The sequence below is a fragment of the Poecilia formosa genome, unplaced genomic scaffold, assembly GCF_000485575.1.
Source record: "Poecilia formosa unplaced genomic scaffold, Poecilia_formosa-5.1.2 Scaffold140, whole genome shotgun sequence".
Classification (NCBI taxonomy): Eukaryota; Metazoa; Chordata; class Actinopteri; order Cyprinodontiformes; family Poeciliidae; genus Poecilia; species Poecilia formosa.
This window is the reverse complement of record NW_006800079.1, coordinates 457,844-479,443: the sequence shown is the minus strand read 5'-3', so window position 1 is coordinate 479,443 and position 21,600 is coordinate 457,844. Positions and strand designations below refer to the sequence as shown.

The window sequence follows — 21,600 nt, the reverse complement described above, 5'->3', positions numbered from 1 at the left end:
GAAGTGTTATGTCTTTGAAGACTACTAGAATTAAAATTGGCTGGACATAATGATTTGGCACTATCCACAGTCTTTTAAATCAATAATCCCTTCCTCATCTGAAACTTTTAAACAACAACTCTCTTTGACTTTGAGCAACAAGTCAAGTTTTCCAAATATTAACATCTGGACAGAAATCTTACAATTATACAGAAAACAGAAACTTGACTTTTTCAGTTTGTGTTTTTTTTCATGGATTCAAATGTGGAAAAAAAATGTATACATTGGAATTGCTTTATTTATGGGTCAATATTGTGCAGAATTTTCTCTCAAATTTTGAAACCTAAAAAGTAAAAAAAATAAAAATAAAAATTGGCAAAGTCAGAATTCAGACTAAAAGATGTTTCTTGCAACCCAGGGCTCAAAATTCAAAATGGCTGCCTTTCTATGCTACAATTACTGCTAGTTGCAATTTAATAAAATATTTGGACAGCTGATGATTTGCATTCCATAAAATGTTTTACCTATGGTATTATTCATCTCCCTTAAGTAGTGATCTTGCTACAGTAAAATAAAGTGTATGTCTTTGGCTGCTGGTGCTCAAAATGAATGATGTAGTTACCTCACCACTGTGTATCTGCCTTTCATTTTAATGGTATGTGAAGATGCATGCATGCTTTTAACCCTGTAGCACACATAATTTGACCACCAAATGAGTCGAGCTGATTCTGATGTTGATTCAGTGGTGTAAGCATCATAACTTCAAGACACTATCAGAATCAGAATAATTTATTAATTCCCGAGTGGTGTTATGCTGTTGCAGATGTGTATATTTAGAAAACAGAAAAATATGAAACAAAGTATGATAGACTGAGTAGCAAAAATTATCTGAATAAAAAGTAACTCAAGTGAAAACCAATTCTACTCAAGTAGAAATATCACATTGCGTGAAAAAAACGGTATGCTTCGCTAAGCTTACACTTCTCTACATAACAATATAAGCAGCTATTATGTTTGTGCACATGGGAACTTGCCACTAGCCTGCTAAAACCCAGTTCCTTGTTCGAATGAAGGAAGCTATGCTATGAAGCTTACTGAAAATTACATGTCCTGTAACAAAGTAACAGTGGATTAAAAAAAAAACAACATATCTTATGAACACCACTAAAGGCTACCTAAGTAATTGTTGAGAATAAATAATTTTGTGCTTTCCTTCTATCTCTGTTAGCTAGTTGCTAAACCAAAGCTAAGCTAAAGCTAAAAGAAACAATATGTTATGAAACGCCCTGACAGCTAAGACTACAGGATACTAGGAGCTAGGTAACGCCCTCTGTGGGGCGTAACTTAGATAGAGGCTAACAAAGGAGACCACACCCTCTTCTGGGATCCCATTTTGTCTGTTACCTCTTAAAGGCAGCAGGTCAGAATGGACCAGCTGTATTTTGGTATTAGTAAATTGAATTCATGAATTCAACTCACTGACTCTTCTGTAACCTCATACATCAAGAACTCAGCATGGAGAACAGATAATTCTCCACATAACGTAAGTAGTAGTTCCCATGGTCTAAAAGCAGATACACCTTGACCTATTAACCTTGACCTTTTGTGAGATTATGCAATATAAATTTTTGCGTTTTGGTTCATGTCTCCTGCGACAGACTGGCGACCTGTCCAGGATGTACCCCGCCTCTCGCCCGGAACGTTAGCTGGAGATAGGCACCAGCACCCCTCCTGACCCCACTGAGGGACAAGGGTGTTCAGAAAATGGATGGATGGATGGGTTCATGTCTCAAAGAGAAATACTCTAACAACCTCAGATTCATACACTACTAGACTTAAAAAAAAAAAAGCTGGATGAGTAACATCTCCTTTAAAAACTGCTATTCAGAGTGAACAGTTTTCTTCCTTTTTATAGTTTTGGAAAAAAGGCTCTTTGAGCTGTGCACTGCTGCTTCTTCAACTTAGGTCTTATTTGAATAGGTGCTTGGCTTAAGACTTATCCAAAGTAGCATATTGTGAAATGTGCGCCTTATTGCAATTCAGGGGATTGGAAGGTCTTAGTGGTCTGTAGCTTACACCTCATTGTCGTATAATGTTGTTTAGAAAAATAAAGACCTAAGCTTGTGTGTAATTCACAGTTTATTAGGAATGAGCAAATGGGACAGTGGATGCCTCGCTGCTAAATGCCGCATGAGGAAGTGTGCTGTGCCGTCTTAGCATTTGTGTTAAATTATTCTGAATATGCTGTGAGTAGCTTAACAGTATGAAACTATTATCTCATCTTAATAAAGAACTTGATAATAATATATGTCCCAAACACTGTTTGCAGATTTTCCAAACAAGCCTTTCTTCTTCCGAAAATCTGGCACCTTTCAAAGACTCGGTAGCTTTAATGAGCCACGCTGCTGTGCCAGTGGCGGCTGCTGGGTGTTAGGAATGGTGCTCATGATAATGTGCCCAGCTGAGTGCCGGCTATGCATTTCCCACTGTTATGGTAATGGAGCCTGTTGGGGTGGTTTTTTCCACTTACAAAGGATTGCTGTGGCATTTTTTAAAATATAGAAATCAACACTTCAGTAATGTTTGCATGGAATTATGCCGAATTATATGATGATGAGTAACGCTACACCTTCATGTGTCTTTCTAATGCAAATACTACCAAGCTGTAACTTTCCCTCAGCTCGGTGTTTGTCCCTTTGTTGCTTCCAGCAGCTTTTGGGGCTGTGCTGCCTGACAAAGAAAAGCTGTTTGGGGAAAGCTGAATGAAAGGATGAAATGACATAAGGGGTCATTTGCTCGGCTCATATTTGGCCCCGTAGCTTTGAAGATGAAGAAGCATGAAAGGAGGTAGAACATCAGTCGGTAACTGGGTTCCTCAGAGGTGAAGGGACCGATTTTTGTTGTTTTTTTTTTCTCTTTCTTTTCTCTTTTTCTTTTTTTCTGACTTCCTTCAGTGCTTGAGGAAATGGCCCTTCTGTTACCAGCACTCTGCTTCTCAATGGTAATCAATTCAACTTGAAAGGCATAGAAGACAGGCCTTTTGAAACTTCATCAATCTGAACGTGTCTTTGCCAACTGCAAACACAGCATGTGCTTATTAATGCTTTCCTAGTTTGTGTAAATAATGTTTCTGGGATTAATGTAGATGCTGCACAGTGGTGCACTTGGTAGCACTATTACCTCGGAGTGTGCATGTTCTGTATGTATGGGTTTTCTGGAGGCACTCTGGCTTCCTCCCACCGGCTAAAACCATGATTGTTAGATTAACGGGTCTCCCTAAGATTTTTCTTTTTAAGTTGTGAGTGAGTGCACGGTTGCTTTTCCTGTATGTCTCTATGGCTATGTTCCAACAGCAGGTCTTGATGCTCAGTTTCGATTTTCTACTGAAATCCGATTGTTTTTGGGTGGTCGTTTATACTGCTATTTAATCTTGACCACAATGAGACCTCTGTGCGAGTGGTTTTGTGTCCCTAAAGCAAAAAAAAAACAAAAACAATATTGACGTCATGCAGCAGTCTGTTTATGAAAGTAATGATGGATGGAGCCATTCGTGGATCGATTTCAAAGTTTGTTCAGCAAATGGAGCCGACAGTATTGTCACAATATCATAACAGGACGAAGGAAGCTGATAAAAAGAAAGCACTACTAATAGCAACGGCCTTTTTTGGCGTATTGACTGCAATTTCTGAAACAGGGAAGACTGCTAGGATGTGTAATCAGGAGTCAGGAGTGGTCTTATTGTGATGTGATGCGCTTCAGTAACAAAGACATCTGTGAACATAAGACTGTGATTTTCAGCCATTATTTTTTTCTGGTGCAGGAATATAACATATGTCTCACATTAGTAACATAAAAGCTGGATGAAATGCAACATGAAGGTTCAGACTGCAGACGCTTTGAAATCAATTGGTTACATATCCGAATTAGTACCACATATAGAAGTGGCACATATCAGATGGCTTTTTGGTTAAAAGACTGGAATTGTTTGGTTGGAACTGTGGTGGAAAAGTCAGCTATAAGTCACATACAGGCTAAATAAGTGGATTTGGGTTCACATTTGCCTGTTGTGGGAATGTAGCATGTGCCCCCCTGTGTTGACATATATCAACGCAGTGGTGCGTTGATATATGTCTGATGGACATTGAGATTTTGTAAATAAAGATATTGTAAATATTTCCTCTGATCTACAGGTTCAGACCAAACTTATTTTGGGCCATTAAGAAATTACTTACTCTTTTATCTGATCTTAAAACTTTTCTCTAGAAGACATTTAGCGTATGCATGTTTGGAGGTTGTTGCACTGTGGCACAGTTCACTGCTGCCTTTTAGCCAGAAGGTTCTGGGCCCAAATCCCAGCTGGTCCTTTCTGCATGGAGTTTGCATGTTTTAGCAGCGCATGCATTCGTTCCCTCCAGGTACTCTGGCTTCCATCCACGGGTTCAAGGTTATGTCATTAAAAACCTTGTGTCCTGAAAAAAGAACAGCTCCACTAAAAGTCCGAAATTAATATTAATTTCACACACATTATCTGGACACTTCTGACTAGAATACAGAGAAGCTCATAGCCAGGGTTGAGGATTCTCAATCAATTTGCAATAGTTCTGTTAAACTACGCTGAAGCGATTTAAAAGGAATGAAAAAATCCCTCATAAATCTATCTTGAGTGTTCATGTTGCCCTATATGACAAGCCTTTTTTTTCTATTTTCAATAGCTTTTGTGTAGATTTTCAAGAGTTTGGAGGGAGAAAAAAAGGGGCTGAATATTTCAAAGGGGACCTTGATTTAAATTGTTGGATATCAGCTATATTGCATCAGTGGGAATAGAAGAGGCAGAATGGATGAGATGTTTGACCTTTTCAGATTTGTCCCTGGGCAGCGAATTTGCTGGAGGGTGCTGGGGCAGGGAGCAGCGGTGCGTTGAATTATCACTCCCACTGTTCAGATGCTACAGACCTGATCTCCCACTTGCTCCCCTCCTACCTCTAATGGGTTAGGAACACATTGAGGGAGGAAAAAAAGAAGAAGAAAAAAAGATGGAGATGGCAAGAGTGAGTAGGAGGAGGGACTTTGTGAGCTGAGTCTGATTGTCTGCAGGTTAAGCTTAGAAACAAATTACCGTTTTTGCTGGGCACTGAAAAGCGGTAGAGGCAGGTGACATTGTAGTGGCAAATCTTTTGCAAAAGCTTTTTGTTATTCAGCAGTGCGATCGAACCGAGTCTGTGACAGCTACCGGCAGGAAACATGTCAGGGCTTTGATGGATGCTTTCTATATTGAAAGGCTACGATGACTTTTTAGTTGACTGGGCTTTCGCTGAACACCGCCTGTTCCACCATCAAATAAAAGCACAACGCCACGGAAGAGAAGGAGATAAGAAAGAAACTTGCCACAACGCTTTGTAATAGTTTCAGAGTCACATCGGACATTGTGTCTTTGTTGGAGGAGAGTGGCTGTCAAAAATGTTAATATCAGCTTTTTTTCTCTCTCTCTCTAAACAAACACGGGGGTTCTGTGTTCTTCTGTCAGCCTTTAAATATTTACAACCAATAAATAACGGCACTATCCAGGGTTTTTATTTTTTTATTTTTTATTTTTTTGTAATCTGTTTCACTAGCGTTCAAGTTTTTTTGTTGTCACAAGAACCACTTCCTAACATTTTGTCCATTAGATTCCAGTTCAAGAAATGTCTTTTCTCCTTCACTCTCACCCAGGTGGACGTCTAAACCATGTTTTTATTCGGTAAAGCCTGATGTTTCAGCCCAGCATCATCACCTCATGCCGCATCTTTTCTATTCCTCCCCACCCCTCTCCTCATGCCATCCAGAACCCATCTTGTGCGACGTAGGGGAGTTTCACTGTCATGACCAGCAGATCTGCATTCCCGAGGCCTGGCTCTGTGACGGTGAGCCCGACTGCCCCGACGGCTCCGACGAAACTGATCATGTCTGTAAGTCAATTCATTCCATCCATTCCACACGAATGCCAATAAGTCCTGAGTAATTATGCCATTACACCGTTTCAGTCAGAATTTGACTTCTCGTTACTCTTCGTGAACGTCAGTGTCTAATTTTGGGCTTCCAGTAATTTATTTATTTTATATGAATCACTCCAGGGGTTTTTTAGAAACAAGAACTGGGTTCACAAATATTTTTTTGTAGATTTTCTGTAACGCACAGGATCAGAATTTTAGAAATGGTGCCAAACTTTAACACTCTAACTAATACTGGTTTTTAAAAAAATCCCTTTGGTAAGTTGCAGAGAAGCGACACACATTCTGTAGACATCAAAAAGTTTATGGAATAATTCTCGTTGGGCATATGACCATTGCTCTCATTTAAATTAAAATTACACATTCTGTGCTATCCGATTTCCTTCAAGTTATGTTATTTGTGCAAAAAAAAAAAACATTGCAGCTTTACAAAGCAACACCAAAGGGAGTAATTCTCTCCCCTAGAAACTGCCCTCCATTAACACCTTCTTCCCAAACAAGGCTATTCCGTTTATTCTTAAAACGTTACCTTAAACAGCTTTCCATGCAGTAGTTTACTTGAATTTATTCTTGGTCATTCATTTTTGAAAAATAACTTGTGGTCTGTATTATTGAACTCATAGGTTTTCTGCAAATGCTGGCCTTAAAATCTTGACAAAGATTTTAAATAGGGTTTTGAGTGAGGAGAGAGACTTTGGGGCCGAGGGAAGCATCGTGACTGATACATACCTTCTGCTTATAGTTTAGCATTTATTATTTATAATAAATACCATCTTACTTAGATGTGAAAGCTCGGTGTTTTCTATGTTGTTTTTTTTTGGTACTTTATATAACTCTAAAAATATAATTAAGCTGTTTTCAAGGTGATTGGAAAGACTCGTCAGACAAACAAACAAACAAGCACGAAAGCCTGCTGGTACTTCAGAGCTTTGAAAAATAGATATATGAATTTATTAAGGGTGTTACTCTGTGAAAAAGTGTAAATCCTTTATTGTACTGTGAATATTTGGCTTCACACTTCCAGCTGCAATCCGCTAAACCTCCGCTTGTCCTTCACTTCAGAATTGTTTGTGGCGTGACTCCTCTCTGGGATTATTATTTACACACTTCTGTGACAGATTTTCTTTAATGGAGAAACAGAGCAGAATTATAGGCTGAATGAGCGTTTGTAAATCACAATGAGACTGTGACTGCCGTGCAGCTGATCGCAGCCAAAAACAAATAATGCAGCAAAACTGAATTATTAACATTCAGCCCAGGTTCTTCCATTGGTGTGAGTTATCGGGCGTAATTAGGACTTTATCGCTTTGGCAGTGACATCTGTGCATAAATTGTATGCAAGTGTGCAATAATTATTAATGCCTGAGCATGCGCAAGGCAGTGTATCAAGCAGGTTACTTTGAGATGAAGATGCGTGCGGCAGAAAAAGACACAGGCTTAGCTGCTTGTCTCAGAATGATATAATTACACATTTACCAGCTGTTAACACGCGCACAGCTGCCTGCATGTTCTCTGAGGGTATGAAAGCAATGAGGTGGTGGTTTGCCGAACGACTCTCCCGGCCTCTGTGCATACTGAGATAAAGCAACAGGAACATGCAACCCAGACACGTGTTGCATGTTCTGGTGAGGAATAGAAAGAATGAGTATGTTCCCAAGACTACAAAAGCACAAGCAAACACAGTGCCAAGACATGCCACATCTTCCTCTGGGTCCTTTGGGAGTTGTTGTGTTTCATTCATTCTTATATATCAGTCTATCTTTAATATCTTGCACGTGGGTTTATGCCTTGTCACGACATGTGCTTAGTTGATCTAAAGCATCTAAAGGAAAATTTTTGTCTTCAACCTTTATTATACCAGCTAAAAACCCATTGACACCGAGGTCTCTTTTACAAGGGTGACCTGATCAAGAGGTCAACTGCACACACTTCAGAAACACAAGTCACATATAAAATAAAACTGTAATATTACATGTAAAATGCAATTTGTTTTAAACTGTAATTAAGAAAAAGCAGCCCAGTTGTGGACATTTAAGTAAAAGGGATACTTTATTTCTTCATGTATGTACAATGTTTCATACAGTGTCAAAAGTATTATTATACCGTAATATCTTCCACATTTTGTCACATAACTAGAAAATTTGGTGTATAATATTTCTGTGACACTAGTACATAACTGAAGTGAAACAAAAATGGTATGTAAAATCTCAAAAGCCTAGCATGCATTTGTAATTAGCCAGCTTTAGTCTGAACCCTACTTAAAACTATTGCAACACATTACTTTCAGACTTTGGAGTACCCTTGTTTGTAATTTGATTTTAGTATAAATGCACCTGTGAAAACAGAACATTTGTAATGCTCATTTTTATTTTCAAAATTCAAGGTTTGGGTTAAACAGCACAAAGCTTGGAAGAACTAATGCTGCACTGTTCAATCTGTCATCCAAAAAATAGAAAGGGACATGGCCCGTTCCTGAACCGGTAGGATGTGCAAGAAGAGCATTAACCAGAGAAACTGTGAAAATGCCCGCAGCTTATCTGGGGGGGGTGCAAGCCATGTGAGATTCAGCAAATGGGTGGAATAATTGGTTGTTCTCTGTACAACTGACACAAAAAGTGAACTTTCTGAACCAGACGAAAACAATCTTTGCCTACACTGCACTCCATGCCGGCTGAATCATCCCTTCTGGTAAAACATTGTACTGGCAGCATCATGCTGGGGAGAGGCTTTTCTTCAGCAGGGAGAGATAAACTGGTGAGTTCGTGTCATGACAGATGGCACTGTTGTCATTGCAAGCAAAGGAGGTTGTGTCTAGTGTTTACATTAAATAGACAGAATTTTTTATATGAAGAGAAATTTTGGAAAATCACAAATTTCATAAAACTATGGGGTAATATGTGTCAATCTATGTATTAAAATCCCACTTAAATATAAGAGATTTGTGGTTGTAACATGACAAAATGTGTAGAAATCCAATAGGTGTTAATAGGTTATATATATTTAGGGATTCTAGTCAAACAGTGAGAAATGTTCACTGTTTGACTAACTGGCTTGCCAGCAGAAGGGTTTAATTAAATGTAGTATCCCATTGCACGTTTCAAGAGAAGGTTAGCCGCTACATTTTATTACAACAGTAGCTGCAGCTTTAAGGGACAAAATCTCTAGTTAGCCCTTTACAAGTGAAGATTTTTGAATACAATATGAATATATCTAATATAGAGATTCCACACAGTGACTGGGGGCCAAGAGATATAATCTCCAAAATGCAATTAATTATCACTTTGATTAATGTTGGCACAGTTTTATTTACTAAGCCTGCAGGAAGAAGACCCTGCATATTCATCTAAAGAAATTGGTGCCGTATTACCGTGGATTATGCCTCGATAGAAAGGGAATTAGATCAGCTTTACCCAACAAACAAAAGACAGGATTGAAATGCACTCTGCCTTCTTAAATAATACCAAGGATTGCAGAAAGCTGTGGAGGAAAAGCCCTCGTTTCAGATCCCAGTCCCTGAATTGAAATAAAAGCAGCGGAAATTCGGCATATTGTGGAGCAGCAAGCAGGCTTGCTTTGATTTGACACAATATTGTGGGTCTTACACGTAGAGGGTTTAATATCTTAAGAAGGAGATGAGGTCATATATTAAACTCTTGTCATCTAGATATATAAAAACAGTGGCACACATTGCTTCTCTCTCCCTTGCTCTGCTTGGTCAGGGAGATGTAATCACTAGGACTTCAGGGATTATTGGGAAACAGGGAAGAAAGGTGGCTTTAGATTGGAATAGCCAGAGTCTAGGAGGAGACAAGAGCTTATCCATTCAGCTGCTAGGCTCACAGGAACGGACAGCTGATGCCAGTAACTCATGAATCAGAGAAAGCAGCTGGTCTTCATGAATGACAAAAGAAAGACCTAGATAAAAGTAATTTAGCACCTTTTGTCATTCCTTTTTCAAACCTTTTTCTCTTTGGACGACGCTACTCCTTCAGCAGTTGCGGTGGAAAGATGAAACAAATGCAAAGTGAAGCATAATCTCTTAATTTGTGCATCAAACTTAAAAGGACGTCTAAATGTCAAGGCAGTCTTGAGACACTTGGTTTTGCTATTTGCTGTGCGTTTGCGATAAACTGGGACAGTCATAATTCATTTTATATAAAACTTGTTCTGGTGTCATAAAAACATTTTCCTTGTGCTAATGGCTGTCAGCATTTACTCCCTTCCTATATTGATGCTTCACGCTTGCAGAGAATATTTAGAAGCTAAATCCATCATGAATCCTTTAGGAAAGGATTTCATGGACTTTTGGCTCCTCTTAGTTGTGCTGCCATAAGGAGCTTTGTGGATCTGGTGAACATGGAGACCAGTGAATCCTCTGATTGAATTGTCACTCCCAGAGGAAGAGACAATAAAAGGGGTCAGTGGCTGACTTCAAAAACATGGGCACAGGAGCTGTGTTTCATGGATGATGATTGGCTTGACCTAATCGTTGCCATTGTTGATCTCGGGGTTCTGGAGGCGAAGTGGGATGACGGCTGTTCAAAGTCAGCTCTCTCTCTCAGGGCTTTCTCGTTTGATTTTTCTTCACCAACAGGGGAGGATACATCACCCAGTGCCTTTCCCTGAGGAGCCTTCCCCTGAGTTTTCTAATTATAAATCCATGCCTATTCAACAGAAAGCTTAAAAAAAACAAGAAGTGTAATTAAAATAGACAATTTCTACGTCATGTCTGTCTCTGTCATTGTTCTATTGAGTGTTATCAATTTGCTTTCTTCTTGTCAGGTCCAACCACTACAATGGCGCACTATTACATTTGGTTGCCCTAACAACTGCAGACAATATTATAGTTTTGAAATTTTAAGTGTTGATTGCAAAGGAGGGGTGGTTTCCTTCACATCTATTGGCACCCAAAAAATGTGGGCAATGGTGACGGTGGTGACAGGAATTTGTACTCTTAGGAATTGTAAATGTATAAAAGTACAGTATTGTATGTGGGATGTATCTGTCCCTGTCTTGTGTGTTCTTAAATTAAATATTTGACTTTTCTCCTTTTTTTTTCTTCTTTTCTTTTTTTTTTTGGTATGAGATTATGTGCCTGAAATTGTATATTTACATTTACATATAGATTCAGATTTGCATTTATTTCAGAGCTCTTTTGCTTATTTTCACCCATTGTGTGCTGTATGTAGACTGACATATTTTTATTGAGGGAATCTATAGTCCTAATATTGAAGTTTATGTATCATATCTCATATCAAGTGTTTTGTAAGTCATAATGTTAATAGAAATTGGTAAGAGTTCACAAAGAAATGGGACATCAAAGTAAATAACGCATGAACAACTACTCATGTAAATAGGTTTGCCATTTACTGTAATATCACTGGTTCATATGTTATACTGAACTCAATAACAGGCAAAAAAAAAAGAGACTAAGAGGATTTTTCTTTGAATTTCACACAAGGACTATACAGTCTTTTATCGTTTAATAAAATGAGAAAGAAAAATATACAAATAAAAATAATGTCAATCATACCTGCCAAATAAGTATTTGGAGGTATAACTGACAAAAGACTTGTAGGATCACTAAACAATTTATCTGGGTTGGAGTTGCTGTGTCTATAATTATGCTTTAGAATCTTCCTACCAACTTGTTGCAGGGCAGTTTATCTGGCAGGCCCCATATTGAAATAAATGTATCACTAATGTGTCTGGTTCTCCAGGGAATTGGCGCCAGTAGACTGGAGGTTTAGGGGGTAATGTAGCGTAGCACTGTGTTATTGAGCTAAAGGACTGTCCTTTTTGCATTATGTACCATTTTTCTAAGATCTCAGCCTTCTGTTGGCTCATAAAGAAAATGTCTACATATTATGAAAATCATTCTCTAAAGGCTTTCTATCTCGACAGTTTTTTTTTTTTTAAAATATCTGCAAGACCACTAGTTCCTTTTCTTTCCTTTTCAAAGTGGTGTTCTTTAAGTGACGGATCAGAAAGCTCTAAGGCTATATTATGTTGTTTCAAAAACATTTAAGATTCTTAGCGTACTATCATGTTAAAGATTAGTTTGAAATCATGTTTGTTTCTTCTCCTCTTTCTTGTCTTGTGGAATAAATTTAAGAACACATTCAGTGTCATTTAAAATCAGCATGATTAACTGAGCACACGTTTAGCCAGTCGTACTGTGTGAATTTTGCTTGATTTTATTAAATATGCAAATCTTTGAAATAAGACACTTTTTTTCATTGTTTGTCCTCCCTGGTACCTTTGCCACATTTCTGCAGGCTTGTCCCATCTGTTCCATCCACTGTTCAAGGAAACAGATGCAACGAATGTTGTGTGTTTGATCTGTATTTGCCTAGACACTCAGAGTTATTCATTTATAATTATCATTTTTTAAATCCTTCTGTCAAAATGTGATAGTTATATTAAAGAAAAATCTAGATTTTTGTCACCAGTCTCATTTTCATGCTCTCAGTTTCGTTGCCCCTCCCGATGTTGTTTAGCAGATTTCCATATGTTTGAGCATTTGTCTTTTGGCAAAACTATTAGTGCAAGAATTTTGTTGCCTGGTGACAATCTTGTACCCACACTATGTCTCATTCCTGTCAGAAGTGATGCACTGGGAGGAGCACGCTACAGCTTTGTCTTTGCTCTCACAACCCCCCATCTTAGCGACTAAGCTGCACTGACACATTTTCCCCTCTGTATTCCCTCCAACTACGAATGTTGTGAAGGACTACGTCCCAGCTTGTCACCTTAAGAACCAAAGAAAAAGAGCATATTTTATAAACTTAACATGCCTGCTGTCATGGAGTCAGTTTGACATTTAAGTATTAAAATCTACATTATTCCCCTGCTGGTGCAGCAGGAAAGAAAAGCATAGCTAAGGCAAAAGCTAATTCACAGCAGACACAGAGGCACACTGAGTTAACCATAGCAGGACTCCAGCTGAGAATGTTATCCTGTAATCAGAATCACAAGTGTCATTCAGCTCACAAGAAAGGAGGTGCTGGACTTGAATGTAAATCAGCATGAATTGTTTGAAATGCCTTTTATACATTGACTCAATATGCAGTGTTTTTGAGAAACTTACATACACTTATCAAAGGAGAGTGAAATGGTGTTACAATTATAACAACAAATATCTAATGCATAAGTTTGAGTCAAATGTACATCCACATTAATATTTGTATACATTTTGCTTAGTAATTGGAGGCATTCTTCACCTTTTTTGTGGTTACATTTTGTTTTGGTTAGATATTTAACCACTCTTCCTGTTAAATTGACTGTTGTTTTGTTTTTTTTATTGAATTTGAATTGAACTAAGCTTGGCCTACACGTCACAACCACCCTAAAAGTCTGAAGTTTGCTTGCTTCATCTTTTCCTAAACCAGTCTTGAAGTCCGTTTGGTTTCATTGTCCTGTTACAACACCCAGTCGTGTTCAACTTTCCACACTGTCAAGAACATTGGTTTGGGTGTTTAAAAACAGCAAAGGAATCATTCAGGAGCTGGGCGTCATTCTCTGTTGTGAGGTAATATTAACTTGAATTGAGAGGGTGCTAAAAGAAGGCCCCGTTCCAAACACCACACCTAAAATTCAGCTGAAGTGTGCAGTTTCATTCATGCACTTTCACACGTTTTTTATTCTGACTGGCCTTTCATTCTGATTACTTATGTTCATGTAAATATGAGCATGAACTTTGCAGTAATGGCTCACAAAAAGCAGAAAACAAATTGATGTAGGGGTACTTTCTATGTTAAAACTCCTTAACTCTCACCTCTAGAAAACATAATAGAAAAACAGCATGCAGGCATTCTGCTGCATGTTAAGGGGTTAAAAGAAAGTAAAACGTTAATAGCAGGGGAGGGGTAATGTTTGTGGCAGCAGTATCTCAGCAGATGCCTTCCTCAAGGAAGGCCTCACAGCTAAACAAAACACCTGGCCGGTTGTAGCTTACATGGAGCGAAAAAGAAATGAGAAATTAGCTAAGAGAGCTCAGGATAATCACAGCCACTCTAACGCTAGTCTTTATCAAAAAGGAACGTTTTATGTGTTTTAGCATTAGACAAATTTCAAATTAGGTCACTGATGCGAAATTAAACAAAGTAGAAATTCTGTTTATTGCTGCAATTAATACTTTGTAATTTTTATACATAAAAGTAGTTATTATTATTCTTATTTTGAACCTGCATCACCATAGTGTTATTACACATTTATTCTAAAATCAATGCATAAAATGTTGTGCTAGACTTTAGCTTTTACACTTAATAGAAAGTTCATCTGTTTAAGAAGCAAATACTCCTAGTTAGCGAAAGCTTCCACACTGCATATTAAAAAGCTGATATTTGTGTATGCTTTTTAAAAAACGAAGCATTTAAGTAGATTCCAGCTCTTTTAAAAATTGACTGTAGCAGTAATGGATTTCAATATTTTTACATTCAGACCTTCACTGAATGTGAAGACCTTCACTGTGCTGCTGCAGATTTTTATGTCTTTATTTTTTATGGTGGTCAAAGGATCTGAACCAGTTCTTCAACAGGTTTGATCATTCTCTCGCCCCTCCCCCAGCTCTATCTCTCCTGCTGCAATCCCCCTTATCTTCAACAGCTGCCTGTTTTTCTTCCCTGGACTTCACACCTCTCAGCTCTCAGCCATCACACTCCCATTCCACTTCAGAGGACTCCCTCCCACACCACTACCCTGTCCCTTACAACACTTCAGGTGAAGAACGAACTGTGAGAGATCAAGGTGCAAAAGGCCTAAGGGCTGGATGGCATCAGCTAACAGCTCCTGAGGCTTGGTCTAGATCAACTGTGTGGTACCATAAGATGCATGTTCGATGTGGCCCTGAGGCTAGGAAAAGTACCACAGTGGTGGAAGACCTTCTGTGTGTTACTAGTGTTGAAGACCACACATTTCAGGGACCTCTTCAGCTACAGTCCAGTAGCACTGAAATATTACCTGATGTTGGTCCTCAACCATCCTGGGGAGCTCTTAATTGCTCTTAATTGTGTTTGTTGCAGTTTTTCCACCAGCCTGGCATCAGAGTGGATGATGCCATCATCTGTCTCCTTCACTGGGCTCTCACTCACCCAGAAGCTCTGTGAGGATCATGTTCTTTGATGTTTCTAGTGATTTTAATACTGTCTGCCTAGAGTTGTCAGGATGGACCAACACCTGTCCCAGTGAATACTCGATTTTATTCTATTTAAGTATATTCCAACATAATTGTAATGAGCCTGAATATGCCAAGACACAAAAACATGAGCGTCCTCTTTTTCTTATTTCTTTTTTATTTATAGTCCAGAGTGAAATTTATCTGAAATAAATGGCTGAAAATATGAAGTGGCACATCTCTTTCATTCTTAGACTGGATGGTACACAAACTTAGTACGAGTGTTATTGTGAGGTAAATAAAAGCAAATCCCAACAAACATTGGATATAATCATAAACCACTTAGCAATCAAATCTCATATAAAATACAACCAACACAATCAGGAATCAGCAGGATTCCCTGCTGAGGAAAGCTGGCCTGCTGGGCTCAGATGCACATGTCACCAAACAGTCAAGGGCAAAGCCAAGTTACTGAGTCTCAACATCATTTACACCGGCAGCAAAAGCACAATAAATATTCATCAAGAGCCTCAGCGTCAACATGAGGTCTGTCTGTAATTCGCCTTCACAGTGAGAAAGTATAATAGAATGTGCAGCAAACCTCACAAAATAAACAAACTGTCTAAACAACAGATCAGTCATAGTGTGTGTCTTGACCAACAGTTTTACTTTCTTTTCCATTAAACCACAACAAAAGCACGAATGCACATTTGAGATACTTTGTACTGACACCCCTGAACCATTTGACTAAAGTTCCAAACTTTAATATAATCTATTGGGCTTTTTTATTATTATTTTTAACCAACACAAAGTGGTCAATAACTGTAAAGGGGAAAGAAAACTATACATATTTTTTTTACTGTTAAATATTTTTCAAAATATGACATACAAATGTATAAAGCTCCTTTCAATAGCACTAATCTTCTCTGAAACTACAGCTAGTCATTTGCAAGTCTGCAGTGAATATTGCAGCTTAGCATGTCCAAAAAATGTAGCTTTGCCCAATGACTTTAAAACAAAACCAAAAAAGCTCAAGCTCATTTTGGCTGGATGGTGATCATCTATGAACAGATATTCTCAAGTTTTGCTACATATTCTCAATTGAAGTTTAGCACAATATGTTTTTGACTGTTTAATATGATTTGAATTAAGATATTCTGTTGTAACTCTCTAAGTTAATGGTTGCTCAGTGTGAATGTGAACCTCTGCCCCATGTTCAAGTGTCCTTTGCCTTTAAAATGCCCTCTAATAAGGTCTTGTTTGGCTTATTCTATCATCAAATCAACTCTGACCAGCTTTGCTGTTGCTCCTAAAATGAATTATTATGTATAGGCTAGACTTTGAGAAAGTTCTCAATATTAATTAGGTAGCTCTTGTCTCAAAAAAGTTGAGTTTTTTTGCATAATTTTTTTTTTTCCATTTTTTTTTTTTTTTTAAGCTAAGCTTTGCTAAATTGTCCTGCAGGCTCCCGTTCTTCTTAGTAGACTTATGTATTGATTCTTTGCTGTGCAGTGAAACCAGGGTGTCATGAGTGTTAATGCCTGACTCTATTCCACTGCTCAGTGAAATGAAACAGAGAGTTTTACCTGGAAATAGGAAGGAAAGAATGCTCAGCATTTGCAGCAAACAGAGTTATTGCAAAAAGAGGAAATAGGTTCCAAGGGACTTTGCAGGTGTTGATTGATTTGGCTTTTACTCTGTCCCCTAACATAAAACCTGTAATACTGATCATCTGTAATATTCTACATATTCCGTAATGAAAAAATAAATGGAATGCGTTTTAGAAATGCGATGTGAAAAACTATACTTATATCCTTTTTTTTTTTTTTTTTTCTTTTTTTTTTTTTTTTACAGTAATCCAACATTAACTTAGAGGTTAAAAAAACTGCCTAAAATAAATAAAATGAGCCTAAAGCAGCTGGACCCACCGCCAAAAGTTACCAAAGGGTGATGTTGTCTCATACAGAGTTCTGAACTCAGGGATTGATTTGTGTGTAACATAATGAAAACCCAAGACAATTGTAACAATATTGAAATCTTTACTCTAAGCCCATAAAATAAATATTTTTTTATGGGAATTTGTCAATAGAGGAGAATAAAATCAGGAGAAGTACCATCTGAGAGCCGTAGCTCTGAGACCTAACTGTCTGATACCCTGTCTAGAGATTTAGCTACGCTGTCGCAAGCATATTAAATCTCCACTGTCGAACTGCTTGTAACAAAACTTGTAATACAAAAACTAAAATGATGGCAGTATTTAAGTAGATGTAGTAACTTTTCTCATAGTTCTGAGAGGCATTATCTTAATGAGCACAAGCATTCGCCAGGACTCCCATTCCTTCCAAAAACTTTTCTGTCTTTAAATTAGCAAACCATGCAGTACTTGAGAAGTTCTTTGTCTCATCAGTTTTCTTTGATAATCTATTAGCAATGTCTCTTTGTTGCCACTTACCTTATGTCATCATTGATATATTATAATTCCATTTTGGTTTTCAAGTGACACGGCTTCAAAGCTAAGAGTTGAGAAAGATTGATAAACCATTCAATCCAGAAGAAGATTCAAAAGCTTTAGATTGTGGCTAAATCAGGATCATTAAAATGAAGAATGGACGAGTGGTTTTAGTGCCTACAACACTCTTACTTGGCTATAGTTGCTGATTTTTGGTCTTTGAACATCTTCTCGCTGGGAAGATGTTCATTTTAAATTATGGAGCAGGCTGGTTGTTAATTGTTTCAATTAATCAAATGAAAAATAAAATGGTACTTGTTGAGATGTTAGTGCTAAAGACCTGTCACATGTAAAGCACCTTATTCTGTATTACTTTGCAAATGTTTGCCATATAGAAGCTGTTTTATTTATATATGGAGTTTTTTTTTAACAAATATGGACAAATACAGAAAAAAACAACTTTTTGGCTGAGTACAGTTTTCTAAATGCCAGGTATATAAAGGTCACACAAGAGAATAATCCTTTTAAAGAGCCCTTGCTGTTAGGACCACTGCGCCTTTTAAAGACACAGCCCAGGGAGAGGGAACAGTACTTTGCATGTAGTGAAACAAGGCTGTGTTGGTAGAAAACTTTGCTCTTGTTTACTCCATTCTTCTGCATCTGCCCACAATTTGGCTGTTGGCTTTGTTGCCAGGAAACTGCAAAAACTGTCTGAAACATAGGTTGGATCAGTAACTTTTTTTTTTTCTTTTTTTTTGTAATAATGCGATTACAAATGTAAAACTGATCCGCAGATTTTGTTCCTTCAGATAACATGCAAAATATTGTTGCAAACCCTTCAAGGTGTAACTCTAAAACTTATGAATTCTGTTACCATGTACCAAAGCATAATTTAGATATCATAATAAGAAATAAACTATGACATTTCAGGAAGCAGGAATCTTTTACCCTAACATCAATGGTTGGCGAAACACACATACCTACAACACATAAAAAGAATCAGTTGGTCTCATTATGTTTCATGTTAATTTCTTCCCACTTGCCCAGGAGCTTCTGAGTACCCAAATCAATGTAGATGACCCTGCTCTGCATTTGGCGGTTCCAGTTCTAGTTATTTTTTTTTTATGTTATTTTGTAAATGCCTTCCACATGAAGCTAGTATTATTTTGGTTCACCGCATGACTTAATTAATACTTCTTGGTTATTTTAACTTCACATTAACCCCACCTTGGGAGATGTGTGGCTCTTAAGTGAACAAGAAATGCCTGTTGTGTACCACTGCTTTAAATGAACTCACACTTATAAATTTACTGAGAGTTAGGACTCAAAACTTTAAGATGATCAAGGTGAAAAGCACACTATATGATAAACTTCTTAGAGTGTGTCAAACTGAGCTGTAATTTAAGTTTCATTCAGTTATGTTAGGAGTTTTCACACAAACAAGAGTATTGGGCTTCAGCAATTCAGTTCATTTGGCACAGAAATTTTAATTCTACATACATCTATTGATCCCACTGAAACCTTTTCACACGTTGTCAACTAGCAGCCACAAATCTAAATGTGATTTATCTGGCTCTTATATGATCAAACAAAGCTTTAATAATTGTGAAGCAAAAGGAAATGATTTTCCAAATGTCTCAGAAGTAAAACTTTTGGCATTGGTATTTAACACCCTTTACTCTGATTCCCCTAAATGAAATCCAGCAATCACCTGAATAAAAATGCATGCCACACTTTTCTGTTCTTACTTGTAAAGGTTTTTCAAGGCTTTGGATCCAATTTTCTTCCACTTCGCCTTTATGAACATTATGTTGGTCAGGAACATACAATTGAAATTACATACATTGAAGTTGTGATTGCCATGTGACAAAACGGTACATGTTTACTGATTGCAATTAAAACCATTGGAACCAGCTATCCGTGCAAACAGAGTCAGAGGAAACATTTTGAGTTTTAGTGTGGACTTGTGGTTTCCCCCAGCAGAGTGAAGCTTGATGACTTTTACACACTCTTGTGTAAAAAGCCTAAGAAAAACTGATATGATTCCTAGAAATTTGTGCAGCCTCCACAAAATACTAGGCTACTATGACCCATCAAATTTAGAGTTCAGAAGAAGGACAAGATTAATCTCTCAGAAGCATTTTATATTTAGAATGCTCTCAAACCTAGTTTTCACTTATGTAAAAAAACAACTGAGAGTTTGATTACCTTAGATCTCAGCAGCTGTGCTGTTGGAGAGCCAGAGGAGAGTAATGATATGTTTGAAGTTGCGGTGTCAAGCAGTGATGTGTGAGTTGGTATTTGGAAAACATCTGAAACGTGATCGGTGTAAGGCCACATTATAAAAGGCATTGCGGTAACATTTGTGATCCCTCTTGTGATGTTAAATAAAATGTCACATATTCTTTCTGCTGCCTGTGATCGCAGCCAAATGTTCCAGGGAATTGGGAGTATAATACACACACACACACACACACACACACACAAATGCATTTATTGGGTTTTACTGGTTGAATCGCAGGCTGTCATTGTAAAACTGACATCTCTTTATAAGTTAATCATAGTTTAGATGCTTCTTTATTTCTGCTAAATGCTTCAAAAGAAACCTTATTTTTATAAAGCTAAAGTGCTGCGGAGGTCTCTGCATGCATACATGAAGCAAAGTCTGGGATTTAAATGACTTTAGCACCTTGCAGTCAAACAAAGGACAAACAAACTATCTTATCTCTTTGACTTTGAGTAACTGAAGTATAGTACAGTAGTTTGGAACATAATACAGGGATTCTGTCCACCTCAGCTGTTAAGAGACCATCTGTATACCCCTGCATAACAGATCAGCGCCACTGAATATTCATGCATCATCCCTCCCCTTATCACATTAGATTAGAACCCATGTGGCGAGAAACCAGAAAAAAGAGGCTGACAGGACTGTTTTGCCGTCACAGACCCTTAGAGCTGCGTGTTAAATAGCACATTTGCCAAATGGACACTCAGGTGAGGGATGGCTTGTTCTGTGAAGACTAACCTTTTTCCTTCATCTTCTTCCCTTCTTTATACTTTTCCATAAACTTTAGAACTCTGTATTAAATTTTAATTTAACATTTTATATAAAGTCTCTTGCAAAACTGTTTATACCCTGACAAACATTTCCCCATGTTTTTCCACATAACAACAGTGTTTTTACTGGGACGTTGTGTGATAGACCAACACATTTAAGACCTTAATTAGAAAGGGGAGGAGGAATTTTACACAATCTGACAGTTCTCAGCCTTAAAGAGTCAAATCTTTGTAGCACCGCCATTTTCGTCCATTTGCAGCTGAAGAATTGTAGGGTATCTCCAAACTAGCCTGAAGGTCTTGTCATCATTTAGGAAATGAATTCAAATCTGGACATCCTACAACGAAAATATGTTTTCACCTAAAACATTTGATTGCAGTTTTGGCTGTAAGCTTAGGGTCCTTGCCCTGCAGGAAGTTGAACCTCTTCTCTGGTTCCAAGTTTTGATGTCATCTAATACACTTTCTGCTGCTTTTTCTCCATCCAGTTTTCCACTGACTGAACACTTCCCTGTTCCTGCCACAAACCTGTTATACCATGGAGATGATGTCTTTGAGTAGATGTAGTGGGTTTTTTTTTTCTCTACTTATCCCGTTTACATGTAGCCTGACACATTTCATTTCGATCTCATCTGACCAGAGCCTTTCACGCGCTGCCGCTGTGTCCTCCACATGGCTTGTGGCAAGCTGCAAACGGATTTCTTTTTTGTCACTTGGCAATTAAGGCCAGATTTGTGGAGTGCACAGCTAATAATTGCCCTGTCAACACATTCTCCCACCTGAGCTGTGGATTGGTTTCTATTTACTCATTAAATGACTTTTCAAAGCAAATGGATACACAATTGATTTTTGGGGGTATTTGAGTAAAAGGGGCTGGAAACAAATGTATGCATTTATCAGGTTTTTTTTTATTTTATTATTTTCCTTCCACTTGGTTTATTACATGCCCCAATAAAATATGTTGAACTGTGAGATTGTAAAAGTACAACTGATGTGAATACTTTGCAATATAT

At 37.8% G+C, this 21,600-nt stretch overlaps 1 protein-coding gene across 7 annotated transcripts in view; it reads left to right on the top strand.

Annotated features, from left to right (window-relative positions):
* lrp1bb (low density lipoprotein receptor-related protein 1Bb) overlaps nucleotides 1–21,600 on the top strand; it is a 308,534-nt gene that overhangs the window by 84,887 nt on the left and 202,047 nt on the right. For 6 of the 7 annotated variants that reach the window (XM_016676720.1, XM_016676716.1, XM_016676714.1 and 3 more), the window contains exon 2: nucleotides 5,802–5,924. The exons of the other annotated variant lie outside the window; for it this stretch is intronic. In XM_016676720.1, the coding sequence (XP_016532206.1) occupies nucleotides 5,802–5,924 (123 nt within the window). The remainder of the gene's footprint in view (nucleotides 1–5,801; nucleotides 5,925–21,600) is intronic. 7 annotated transcript variants of the gene reach the window in all.